Source organism: Centroberyx affinis, unplaced genomic scaffold (genome assembly GCF_046629955.1).
Source record: "Centroberyx affinis isolate AG114_WGS23_722 - 3 ecotype Tasmania unplaced genomic scaffold, CSIRO-AGI_Caff_v1 ptg002574l_1, whole genome shotgun sequence".
Taxonomy (NCBI): Eukaryota; Metazoa; Chordata; class Actinopteri; order Beryciformes; family Berycidae; genus Centroberyx; species Centroberyx affinis.
This window is the reverse complement of record NW_027280781.1, coordinates 7501-21805: the sequence shown is the minus strand read 5'-3', so window position 1 is coordinate 21805 and position 14305 is coordinate 7501. Positions and strand designations below refer to the sequence as shown.

At 47.1% G+C, this 14305-nt stretch overlaps 1 protein-coding gene across 1 annotated transcript in view; it reads right to left on the bottom strand.

Moving 5' to 3' along the window:
- Nucleotides 1–7556: 7556 nt before the first annotated feature.
- Nucleotides 7557–14305, bottom strand: part of LOC139656901 (dnaJ homolog subfamily C member 1-like) — a 10056-nt gene continuing 3307 nt past the window's right edge. Inside the window, exons 4-7 of the mRNA XM_071534541.1 lie at nucleotides 13205–13327; nucleotides 9497–9545; nucleotides 8739–9091; nucleotides 7557–8496 (exon numbers count right to left, since the gene is read on the bottom strand). Of these exons, the coding sequence (XP_071390642.1) occupies nucleotides 8428–8496; nucleotides 8739–9091; nucleotides 9497–9545; nucleotides 13205–13327 (594 nt within the window). The 3' untranslated portion in view covers nucleotides 7557–8427. The remainder of the gene's footprint in view (nucleotides 8497–8738; nucleotides 9092–9496; nucleotides 9546–13204; nucleotides 13328–14305) is intronic.

Below are 14305 nucleotides of genomic sequence, written 5' to 3'. Positions count from 1 at the left end.
CAAAACACACACACACACACACACACACACACACACACACACACACACACACACACACACATTGGGTTTTCAAGTTTAGATGTGTGAGTTATTAAAACTGAATAATGTGTGTAACCTGTATAAACTCACTGAAAACTAAAAGAAAAATACTGAATTGAATTAAAATATTTATCTTTGTAACATGAAGCATCAGTACAAACAGGATATGACATCACATATCAGCCGTGTGCGCAATGACTCATCATTCATACAAATCGGCTACAGACTAATAAGGTGCACATGTCCATCAGTGTAACACACACACACACACACACACACACACACACACACCATAGTACAAATGCTGAGTCACAGTCAGTTAATTACAGTGAACGGATAGTGTCCCATATAGAGTAAAAACGTTTCAGACTGAGAGTGAAGGGAGAGAAGACAGAGTAAAGATCATTTATATTTACAGACAGGTTGGAGATGGAGACAGGGTGGATGGAGACAGGTTGGAGATGGAGACAGGGTGGATGGAGACAGGTTGAGATGGAGACAGGGTGGATGGAGACAGGTTGAGATGGAGACAGGGTGGATGGAGACAGGTTGGAGATGGAGACAGGTTGGAGATGGAGACAGGTTGGATGGAGACAGGTTGGAGATGGAGACAGGGTGGATGGAGACAGGTTGGAGATGGAGACAGGTTGGAGATGGAGACAGGTTGGATGGAGACAGGTTGAGATGGAGACAGGGTGGATGGAGACAGGTTGGAGATGGAGACAGGTTGGAGATGGAGACAGGTTGGATGGAGACAGGTTGTAGATGGAGACAGGTTGGATGGAGACAGGTTGGAGATGGAGACAGGGTGGATGGAGACAGGTTGAGATGGAGACAGGTTGAGATGGAGACAGGGTGGACGGAGACAGGTTGAGATGGAGACAGGTTGGATGGAGACAGGTTGAGATGGAGACAGGTTGTAGATGGAGACAGGGTGGATGGAGAGAGGTTGAGATGGAGACAGGGTGGATGGAGACAGGTTGAGATGGAGACAGGGTGGACGGAGACAGGTTGGATGGAGACAGGTTGAGATGGAGACAGGTTGTAGATGGAGACAGGGTGGATGGAGACAGGTTGGATGGAGACAGGTTGTAGATGGAGACAGGTTGGATGGAGACAGGTTGGAGATGGAGACAGGGTGGATGGAGACAGGTTGGAGATGGAGACAGGGTGGATGGAGACAGGTTGGAGATGGAGACAGGGTGGATGGAGACAGGTTGGATGGAGACAGGTTGGAGATGGAGACAGGGTGGATGGAGACAGGTTGTAGATGGAGACAGGTTGGATGGAGACAGGTTGTAGATGGAGACAGGTTGGATGGAGACAGGTTGTAGATGGAGACAGGGTGGATGGAGACAGGTTGGAGATGGAGACAGGGTGGATGGAGACAGGTTGGAGATGGAGACAGGTTGAGATGGAGACAGGGTGGATGGAGACAGGTTGGATGGAGACAGGTTGAGATGGAGACAGGTTGGATGGAGACAGGTTGTAGATGGAGACAGGTTGGATGGAGACAGGTTGGAGATGGAGACAGGGTGGATGGAGACAGGTTGGAGATGGAGACAGGGTGGATGGAGACAGGTTGGAGATGGAGACAGGGTGGATGGAGACAGGTTGGATGGAGACAGGTTGGAGATGGAGACAGGTTGGATGGAGACAGGTTGTAGATGGAGACAGGTTGGATGGAGACAGGTTGTAGATGGAGACAGGTTGGATGGAGACAGGTTGGAGATGGAGACAGGGTGGATGGAGACAGGTTGGAGATGGAGACAGGTTGAGATGGAGACAGGGTGGATGGAGACAGGTTGGAGATGGAGACAGGGTGGATGGAGACAGGTTGGAGATGGAGACAGGGTGGATGGAGACAGGTTGGATGGAGACAGGTTGTAGATGGAGAGAGGTTGGATGGAGACAGGTTGGATGGAGACAGGGTGGATGGAGACAGGTTGGAGATGGAGACAGGTTGGAGATGGAGACAGGGTGGATGGAGACAGGTTGAGATGGAGACAGGTTGAGATGGAGACAGGGTGGATGGAGACAGGTTGGAGATGGAGACAGGTTGGAGATGGAGACAGGTTGGAGATGGAGACAGGTTGGAGATGGAGACAGGGTGGATGGAGACAGGTTGAGATGGAGACAGGGTGGATGGAGACAGGTTGGAGATGGAGACAGGTTGGAGATGGAGACAGGGTGGATGGAGACAGGTTGAGATGGAGACAGGTTGGAGATGGAGACAGGTTGGATGGAGACAGGTTGGATGGAGACAGGTTGAGATGGAGACAGGGTGGATGGAGACAGGTTGGAGATGGAGACAGGTTGGAGATGGAGACAGGTTGGAGATGGAGACAGGTTGTAGATGGAGACAGGTTGGAGATGGAGACAGGGTGGATGGAGACAGGTTGAGATGGAGACAGGGTGGATGGAGACAGGTTGGAGATGGAGACAGGTTGGAGATGGAGACAGGTTGGATGGAGACAGGTTGGAGATGGAGACAGGGTGGATGGAGACAGGTTGGATGGAGACAGGTTGGAGATGGAGACAGGTTGGATGGAGACAGGTTGAGATGGAGACAGGGTGGATGGAGACAGGTTGGAGATGGAGACAGGGTGGATGGAGACAGGTTGGAGATGGAGACAGGTTGAGATGGAGACAGGGTGGATGGAGACAGGTTGGAGATGGAGACAGGGTGGATGGAGACAGGTTGGATGGAGACAGGTTGGAGATGGAGACAGGTTGGATGGAGACAGGTTGAGATGGAGACAGGGTGGATGGAGACAGGTTGGAGATGGAGACAGGGTGGATGGAGACAGGTTGGAGATGGAGACAGGTTGAGATGGAGACAGGGTGGATGGAGACAGGTTGGAGATGGAGACAGGGTGGATGGAGACAGGTTGGAGATGGAGACAGGGTGGATGGAGACAGGTTGGATGGAGACAGGTTGTAGATGGAGACAGGTTGGATGGAGACAGGTTGGAGATGGAGACAGGGTGGATGGAGACAGGTTGGAGATGGAGACCGGGTGGATGGAGACAGGTTGGAGATGGAGACAGGTTGAGATGGAGACAGGGTGGATGGAGACAGGTTGGAGATGGAGACAGGTTGAGATGGAGACAGGGTGGATGGAGACAGGTTGGAGATGGAGACAGGTTGAGATGGAGACAGGTTGGAGATGGAGACAGGGTGGATGGAGACAGGTTGGATGGAGACAGGTTGGAGATGGAGACAGGTTGGATGGAGACAGGTTGGAGATGGAGACAGGGTGGATGGAGACAGGTTGTAGATGGAGACATGTTGAGATGGAGACAGGTCGGAGATGGAGACAGGTCGGAGATGGAGACAGGTCGGATGGAGACAGGTCAGATGGAGACAGGTCGGAGATGGAGACAGGTCGGATGGAGACAGGTCAGATGGAGACAGGTCGGAGATGGAGACAGGTCGGATGGAGACAGGTTGGAGATGGAGACAGGTCGGAGATGGAGACAGGTCGGATGGAGACAGGTCGGAGATGGAGACAGGTCGGATGGAGACAGGTCGGAGATGGAGACAGGTCGGATGGAGACAGGTTGAGATGGAGACAGGTTGGATGGAGACAGGTTGTAGATGGAGACAGGTCGGATGGAGACAGGTCGGAGATGGAGACAGGTCGGATGGAGACAGGTTGAGATGGAGACAGGTTGAGATGGAGACAGGTTGGATGGTCCCCTGCCCGGTCCTCCTCGTCCGTCCTTTGTCTAACATTTTAACATGAAACTAACAGACCATCAGTACAGACCGACACTGATGGACCAGGACAACAGACTGTAACAGACCAACAGTACAGACCGACACTGATGGACCAGGACAACAGACTAACAGACCAACAGTACAGACCGACACTGATGGACCAGGACAACAGACTAACAGACCAACAGTACAGACCGACACTGATGGACCAGGACAACAGACTAACAGACCAACAGTACAGACCGACACTGATGGACCAGGACAACAGACTGTAACAGACCAACAGTACAGACCGACACTGATGGACCAGGACAACAGACTAACAGACCAACAGTACAGACCGACACTGATGGACCAGGACAACAGACTAACAGACCACATTACAACAGACTGGAGGTGGTCCTTCAGGTTGTCAGATGGAAGCAGGGGATTCTGGACGGTTCTCCTCCTGCTGACCGAGCAGCGCTGCTATAAAAACCTTCACATGGCTCAGTACTGAATATAATTTACCCTTCAAACAAACAGGTGTTTAGATAATGTTATGTGTGAGATGTTTCTCTGGACGCAGTGGAACTTACTAATGGGACAGATGAATCAGATGGTTTCCAGTAGCTGAATGGAAATATTAATCTTCATCTGAAACAAAGACAAACCTCATGATGCTGCTTCTTCACCGGCTGGCCGCTCCGATTCGTCCACGACTCTCCTGTTAGAAAGACTTCGATGCTCGTCTGTCAGGCTTCAGAGAGACGACTCTCCCTGCAGACAGACTCCCTAGTCTGCAGATAGACTCCCAAGTCTTTGTGGTCTGGAGTCTCCTGCAGATAGACTCCCTAGTCTGCAGATAGACTCCCAAGTCTTTGTGGTCTGGAGTCTCCTGCAGACAGACTCCCTAGTCTGCAGATAGACTCCCAAGTCTTTGTGGTCTGGAGTCTCCTGCAGATAGACTCCCTAGTCTGCAGATAGACTCCCTAGTCTGCAGATAGACTCCCTAGTCTTTGTGGTCTGGAGTCTTTGTGCTCAGAGGCTGGCGGTCAGCTGACCCTGTAGAGTGTCGGGGTCTAAAAGCTCCGGTTCACCAGAGGAGCTCAAGCCAGTCCTGGTAATTAAAAACTACTTGAACCCCAGCTGGCCTTCCCCAGCCAAGCACTCTGAAATTTAACTGCTTTCACCTGAACTAGTTTCAGAGAAACCAGTTCAGCACCAAACCAAACACTTTCAGATTAAACTCAGATGAACTAAAACAGAAAGAAGCAGCAAACAAACAGCTCACTGCTGCTAGATCCCAACTGAAGTCTCTACTGAGCCAAGCTGAGAAAAAAACTGAAGATTCTACACTGCAGACAAAATGTGAATTTTATCTCCACTGCTGACACTGAAAAACTTTTCAGCCTTTGTCTTTCCTGCCCGCAAAAACAAGAACTGATCTCCAGCCAGTTCAGAACTCTGCTGCCAGACTTCTGACACGCACCGGAACCAGAGACCACACCTGTTCTTAAATCCCTTCATTGGCTGCCTGTGTCTTTTAGAATTGATTTTAAGATTTTTTTTATTGATTTTTAAATCTATTCATGGAAATGTTCCCAACTATCTTAAAGATATGATTGCTAGATTTGTTCCCCGCAGATCTCTCAGGTCCCAGAACCAGATCCAAATATTGGGACAGAAAATCTTTGTGCTATTGAAACACTTGGTACTTTTAAAAGACACCTTAAAACCCATCTTTTTAACTTTGGTTTTACATAGGATCTCTCTTCTTTCCTTCTCCTGGTTTATTTATTTATTATTATTATTATATATTTAGTTTATTTTGCTTATGTATTTCTTTTCACCCACCATGTTAGCTGGTTTTGGTTTTATCTTGTGTAGTAATCTGTGGCAATTCTCTCCTGCTTTTAATATGAGCACAGGTCTGTGGTCTTATCAACTCAATGTTTTGCTCTTTATATTGTGTGAAGCACATTGTGCTGCATTCTGTGTATGAAATGTGATATATAAATAAATTATGATTGATTGATTGATTGATTGAACTACAAGCAAACAACAGGAATATCAGTACTGATATTAGTGTCAGCAGTATGAACACCAAACAGGCTTTTCAGAGGGTGAGAACTAAACCAAACACACCACAGACCTGAACACTTTCTACGCCGGCTTTGACACCTACAGCTGCTGTGATGAGTGCAACTGTACCCATTCTCTGGAAAACTTCCACTATCATACCGGTCTCCCAAACCCCCCCCCCCCCCCCCCCACTGAACTAAACCACTTCAGACCAGCAGCGCTCACTTCCATAAATATGAAATGTTTTGATAAACCTGAACCTGCTGTCAGTCCACACCTGGAGCCTCACCAGTTTGCATACAGGTGAGGTGTCATGTCTCCTCCACTCCCTACAGCACCTGGACTCTCCTGGCCCTGGTTCTCTTCATGGACTTCAGCTCTGCCTTTAATACCATCCAACAGCATCTCTCTGTCCCCCCTCTCCTCATCCGCTGGGTTCAGTTTCTTCAGGATGGGCTCAACACCGGAGCCCCAAGTCTGTTCTGAGCCCCTTTCTGTCCTTTCTAGACCCTTTACACCAGAGACTCTCAGCCCCTCCCCCATCACAGCCATACTTGCACTCCTTAAGGACAATAACTCTGTCACAGCCCATCAACACCCCCCCCCCCCCGTCTCTGTATTTGCTGGATGTTGTTTTCAATTTTTGTATGTGGGAACAATTTTCCTCTAAGAGGACAATAAAGAACCTATCTATCTAATATCTATCTATCTAATATCTATCTATCTAATAAGGTTAAAGCTCCAGATCCTCCAGAGTTTTATTTAGTGTCTTTCTGTCCAGTCAAAGCTGTGTGTGTGTGTGTGTGTGTGTGTGTGTGTGTGTGTGTGTGTGTGTGTGTGTGTGTGTGTGTGTGTGTGTGTGTGTGTGTGGTGTCATGAACCAAAAACACTCTCAATCCATTTCTCCACGTTCATTTTCCAGCATCTCTCTGAGCCTTACCAAGAACAGGCCGTTTCTGTCTCCGTGTCTTTAAGGCTCATTAATATTAACGACCCCTCCGTTCCTATTGGCTAACCGTTTCCAGAGTGAAACGTGAGACTCCGCGGCCCGGCGGCTACAGGTAGGGAAAACTCTCCGGTAATAAACAACGACAACCGCTCAACCGCTTTGAAAAAAACTCTTTGTTAGTCTGTTATTTCTTACAGAAATGATAATGAGCGAACCTTTGTGACATCACAAAGTTACGGAAGTCCAAACGGCTCGTTTAGAGGCTCGCTGCACTAATATGGATTGTGTGGATTTAGTTTTGATACTTTCTCCATGTTTAGATAGACCATCCAACTCCTTTATCACCACAGAGGAGAGGGACAACATCCTGGGAACTTTAAATTAATCTGATGTGATGTTGGTGATCAGGAAGTGAAGAAGACTCGTTTCCTAGGAGACAGAGATGACGTGATGAAGGTGAATCCTTAAATGAAATAAATGTCATTTTGTTATGATCAGCATCAGGAAGTGTGACGAGCCGCTGTCCAATCCCACAATTCAACAGTCAGGTCATTTATTAGGAAGTGAGCTGATGAGACTCAGACACAATCAAGGAAATAAATAAAAGTTTTTATTGATCATTGTAACAGAAGACATGATTGGACAGCATGCAGGGAGCTAAGGCACAGGAAGCTGCTTCCCCAGGTCAGGTCAGAGGTCAGAGGTCAGGGGTCAGGGGTCAGGTCAGGGGTCAAGGGGTCAGGGGTCAGGTCAGAGGTCAGGGGTCAGGTCAGAGGTCAAGGGTTCAGGTCAGGGGTCAGGTCAGAGGTCAGGGGTCAGGTCAGAGGTCAAGGGGTCAGGGGTCAGGGGTCAGGTCAGGGGTCAAGGGGTCAGGTCAGAGGTCAGGTGTCAGGTCAGAGGTCAAGGGGTCAGGGGTCAGGTCAGAGGTCAAGGGTTCAGGTCAGAGGTCAAGGGTTCAGGTCAGGGGTCAGAGGTCAGGTCAGAGGTCAGGTCAGGGCTGGGCGATAACTCAATATTATCGTTTATCGTCTTTCAGTGGAATCATATCATGATGATATGAAGATATTTTAATATCTTGACACATTTCTTCTGTCTGAACTGATGATCAAGCAAAGTTTACTTAAAAACTCATAAAATGAGGTTTGGTAGGAATATTATTTGAATATTTGTTTTGTTTGACATCACACCTGACATCACCACTCAGTTCAATGAGATGAACATTCATTTGATTATTTAACGTGATTTTGCATCATGAACCATATCGTGATATATATTGATATCGAGAAAAATCCTTATGATTATCATGATATTGATTTCAGCCATATCGCCCAGCCCTAGGTCAGGTCAGAGGTCAGGTCAGGGGTCAGAGGTCAGGTCAGGGGTCAGAGGTCAGGTTGGCTTGTCCTCCTCCTCCACCGTCTTCTTCTCTTCCTTTTATATTCCTCATGTCTTATTTTAATGTATCGTTATAAAAATGCACTGATTTTACAGCTGGTACGAGACAGGAAGTTAAAAAACAAAGTGATTCTCTCATGGAGTGTGTGACGCTCCAACACACACACACACACACACACACACACAGCTGACGCTCCAACACACACACACACACACACACACACACACAGACACACAGCTGACGCTCCAACACACACTCAGCTCTTGGCCTGTTTCCTCTTCTGCACGAGCTCAGCCAGCAGCTTGTAGCGGATCATACACTCCTCCTGAGAGGGGGGGGGGGGGGGGGAGAGAGAGAGAGAGAGAGAGAGAGAGAGACAGACAGACAGAGAGACGGAGAGAGAGAGAGAGATTAACAGATCAGATTCTGTTAATAATAATAATACGAGTTACATCAGGTGTCAGACAGACAGGCAGACAGACAGACAGACAGACAGACAGACAGACAGACAGACAGACAGAGGCAGGCAGACAGACAGACAGGCAGGCAGACAGACAGACAGCTCACCTTGGTTCTCCCAGGAACCCCCTTAGCGATGCGGTCCCAGCGCTCGGTGGTCCCTCTGGGGTTCTGCTGCAGAGCCACTTCCAGCAGCTTCTGTTGGTTCTGGGTCCAGACGCTCGGCTCCTCCTCCTCCGCCGGGTCGAAGTCCCTCTGCCTGCGACCTTTGACCCTGGCCTCCCCTCCCTCCCCCGCCTTCCTGTTCCTCCTCCTGACGCCCGCCGCTCCTTCCTCCTCCTCCTCCTCCTCCTCCTCCTCCCCCCGACCCCCCCCCTCCCTCTGAGTCATCAGACTGTCAGGAACAGAAGGAGATCTGGAAGGAGGAGAACTTCCCTTCAGCTCCGCCAGCTTCACCAGGCCTGGAACACACAGTAGAACCTCAGACACAGTAGAACCTCAGTCACAGTAGAACCTCAGACACAGTAGAACCTCAGACACAGTAGAACCTCAGTCACAGTAGAACCTCAGTCACAGTAGAACCTCAGTCACAGTAGAACCTCAGACACAGTAGAACCTCAGACACAGTAGAACCTCAGTTACAGTAGAACCTCAGTCACAGTAGAACCTCAGTCACAGTAGAACCTCAGACACAGTAGAACCTCAGACACAGTAGAACCTCTCAGTTACAGTAGAACCTCAGTCACAGTAGAACCTCAGTCACAGTAGAACCTCAGTCACAGTAGAACCTCAGCTACAGTAGAACCTCAGTTACAGTAGAACCATACAGTGGAACAGTAGAATAAAGCAGTGATCTTGATCTTTACCTGAAGCGTTGCTCACACTCTCTTTAACTTGTTTCACTTTCGTCGTCACCTGCAAACAGAAAACATTAGAACACAATAGAAAAGATTAGAACACACTAGAAAACATTAGAACACAATAGAAAACATTAGAACACAATAGAAAACATTAGAACACAATAGAAAACATTAGAACACAATAGAAAAGATTAGAACACACTAGAAAACATTAGAACACACTAGAAAACATTAGAACACAATAGAAAACATTAGAACACACTAGAAAACATTAGAACACAATAGAAAACATTAGAACACAATAGAAAACATTAGAACACACTAGAAAACATTAGAACACAATAGAAAACATTAGAACACAATAGAAAACATTAGAACACACTAGAAAACATTAGAACACAATAGAAAACATTAGAACACAATAGAAAAGATTAGAACACACTAGAAAACATTAGAACACACTAGAAAACATTAGTTAGAACACAATAGAAAACATTAGAACACACTAGAAAACATTAGTTAGAACACAATAGAAAACATTAGAACACAATAGAAAAGATTAGAACACACTAGAAAACATTAGAACACACTAGAAAACATTAGAACACAATAGAAAACATTAGAACACACTAGAAAACATTAGAACACAATAGAAAACATTAGAACACAATAGAAAACATTAGAACACACTAGAAAACATTAGTTAGAACACAATAGAAAACATTAGAACACACTAGAAAACATTAGTTAGAACACAATAGAAAACATTAGAACACAATAGAAAACATTAGAACACACTAAAAACATTAGTTAGAACACAATAGAAAACATTAGAACACACTAGAAAACATTAGTTAGAACACAATAGAAAACATTAGAACACAATAGAAAACATTAGAACACACTAAAAACATTAGTTAGAACACAATAGAAAACATTAGAACACACTAGAAAACATTAGTTAGAACACAATAGAAAACATTAGAACACAATAGAAAACATTAGAACACACTAAAAACATTAGTTAGAACACAATAGAAAACATTAGAAACAGGAACCAGTTTAGTGTCAGAGGATCTAAGGTCACATCTCCTTCAGTCTCACTGACTCTTCTGTGCTTCAGTTTCTATCTCAGGTGTTTTTTATGATTTATATTTTATTGCATTTTTAAGTTTTATATCATAAACATTCAGACAGTCTACACTGAACAAAAACTCTTTTGTTTTTTCTCCCATTTTTCATGAGTTGAAATAAAAGATCAAAGATTTTTTCTATGCACACAAAAGGCTTTTTTCTCTCAGATTTAGTTCACAGATGAGTTTAAATCCGTGTGAGTGAGGTTAGTAACTTCTCTGCCCAGAGAATCTTCCACCTGACAGCTGATTACTGCACAGGAGTCTTGGGCTGCTCCACTCTAATGTTTTAATCACAACACAAGACAGAGGTCACAGGTTTGGAACCAGAGCTGCTGCCCGTCAGTTGAATGTTTATTTCACACCATAAGCCGTCTCCCGAACCCGAACCCGAACCCGAACCCGAACCCGATCTGGTGTCAGATCTGCAGGTACGATGCTGTTCCTCCACATCAGGTTTTACTATCGATAAACTTCAGGTATTTGCCCGATCTTAATATATATTGATCTGTCCTGTTTAAAAATGTTTAAAAAGTACCGATGCGTTGCACATTCTTGGGAACAAGTAACTTCTTTTATTTTTCTTTTAAAAGGATTAAAGGAGGGAGATAAACCTACAGGAGAAACCTACAGGAGAAACCTACAGGAGAAACCTACAGGAGAAACCTACAGGAGAAAACGAGCTCCAAGCTGCTGCTCCATAAGACACTTCAACAGAATCACTGAATAAAAACAAGAGGCTTCATGACCCACATCCAGGAGACCTGAACAACAGGAAAGTAAGTCTGGATTTAGAGGAGCCCATGACATCATGAGGAGCCCATGACACCATGAGGAGCCCATGAGGAGCCCATGACACCATGAGGAGCCCATGAGGAGCCCATGACACCATGAGGACACCATGAGGAGCCCATGACACCATGAGGACACCATGAGGAGCCCATGACACCATGAGGAGCCCATGACATCATGAGGAGCCCATGAGGAGCCCATGAGGAGCCCATGACACCATGAGGAGCCCATGACACCATGAGGAGCCCATGAGGAGCCCATGACACCATCAGGAGCCCATGAGGAGCCCATGACACCATGAGGAGCCCATGACACCATGAGGACACCATGAGGAGCCCATGACACCATGAGGAGCCCATGAGGAGCCCATGACACCATGAGGACACCATGAGGAGCCCATGACATCATGAGGAGCCCATGAGGAGCCCATGACACCATGAGGACACCATGAGGAGCCCATGAGGAGCCCATGACATTGTGGCCCTTAACCCCACCCGCTCAGTGGCCCTTAACCCCACCCGCTCAGTGGCTCTTAACCCCACCCGCTCAGTGGCCCTTAACCCCACCCGCTCAGTGGCCCTTAACCCCACCCGCTCAGTGGCTCTTAACCCCACCCGCTCAGCGGCTCTTAACCCCACCCGCTCAGCGGCTCTTAACCCCACCCGCTCAGCGGCTCTTAACCCCACCCGCTCAGCGGCTCTTAACCCCACCCGCTCAGTGGCCCTTAACCCCACCCGCTCAGTGGCCCTTAACCCCACCCGCTCAGTGGCCCTTAACCCCACCCGCTCAGTGGCTCTTAACCCCACCCGCTCAGCGGCTCTTAACCCCACCCGCTCAGTGGCTCTTAACCCCACCCGCTCAGCGGCTCTTAACCCCACCCGCTCAGTGGCTCTTAACCCCACCCGCTCAGTGGCCCTTAACCCCACCCGCTCAGCGGCTCTTAACCCCACCCGCTCAGCGGCTCTTAACCCCACCCGCTCAGTGGAGCTGCTCAGTGGCAGCAGGTCAGACTGTGTTGTTCCAGCTTCAGGTGTGAATGTGATCAGGACGATCCTGAAAAAGAGAGTGAAACTCTCCCTGAATAAATAAAGGTGAAAAAAAAAAAAAAAGAGAGAGAAGAGGGAGAACAAAACAGAACAGAACAGAACAGACAGAACAGACAGAACAGAACAGAACAGACAGAATAGAACAGACAGAACAGAACAGAACAGAACAGACAGAACAGACAGAACAGAACAGACAGAATAGAACAGAACAGAACAGACAGAACAGACAGAACAGAACAGACAGAACAGAACAGAACAGAACAGACAGAACAGACAGAACAGAACAGACAGAACAGAACAGAACAGACAGAACAGACAGCACAGAACAGACAGAACAGAACAGACAGAATAGAACAGACAGAACAGACAGAACAGAACAGACAGAACAGACAGAACAGAACAGACAGAATAGAACAGACAGAACAGAACAGAACAGAACAGACAGAACAGACAGAACAGAACAGACAGAACAGAACAGAACAGACAGAACAGACAGAACAGAACAGACAGAATAGAACAGACAGAACAGACAGAACAGAACAGACAGAACAGACAGAACAGAACAGACAGAATAGAACAGACAGAACAGAACAGAACAGACAGAACAGACAGAACAGAACAGACAGAATAGAACAGACAGAACAGACAGAACAGAACAGACAGAACAGAACAGAACAGACAGAACAGACAGAACAGACAGCACAGAACAGAACAGAATAGAACAGAACAGAACAGAACCTGACCTCGCTCACAGATCTTCCCAGCTCGTGGGCGATCTTCTCCCAGCGGCCCGGTGTTCCTCCTGGGAATTTAACCATCAACCTGCTGAGCAGGCTGAGCTCATCCTCCGTCCACTCTGCAGTCTGCTGGAGAACCACAACAGAACAAAGAACACAACAGAACCTTCAGTCTGCTGGAGAACCACAACAGAACAAAGAACACAACAGAACCTTCAGTCTGCTGGAGAACCAGGAACCAGAACCTTCACCATGTAGTTTCTCTGCTCATGGCAACATTAGTAGAATATTACGTATCTATTTAATGTCATTAGAATATTAACTGTATGTATGTTGACATCAGAATATTAACTACTTATTAATGTTAACATTATTTTAATATTAACTATTAAAGTTAGTATCATTACAATATTAAGTAGTTATTAATGTTAACATTATTAGAATATAGGGATGGGACGAGATGTAAAATCATGACAACGTGCATCGATGTGATCTGCCTCTGTCCTCCTCCACCTCCTCCATCACCAGCTCCTCCTCCTCCACCTCCTTCTCCTCCTCCTTCACCTTCACCTCGTCCTCCTCCATCACCAGCTCCTCCTCCACCTCCTCCTCCTCCTCCTCCACCTCCTCCCGTCACTCAGTTTGACCAGCAGAGGGAGCAACAAACACTCTGCAGTGCAAAACTGTGAAGCCAAGCGGCGACATGGAGGAAGAGGAAGAGGAAGAGGAAGAGGACAGCAGCTTCTTCACAGGAGCTCTACAGCAACTGACAGACCTACAGACTGACAGACCTGCAGACTGACAGACCTGCAGACTCAGGAGCTCTGATGGTCTGATCCAGATCTGGAGCAGCAGATGAGTCCAGACAGCCGACAGGCTGCGGTCACATGATCCGTATCGATTCATTCTGAATTCAAAGTGTTTACATGAAAGCTAAATAAGGAAGGCATGCTGTGTGTCCATGCTCCACAGTATGGAATCACAGTGAAGGTTTCTGACATGAACACAGCGTACAGAATCTAACATGGACTGAAGGTTTTAACAGATGGATCTGGTTGCAGCGGCTTCATCACAACATACGACTCCCAAAGTGTCAGAAACACCTTT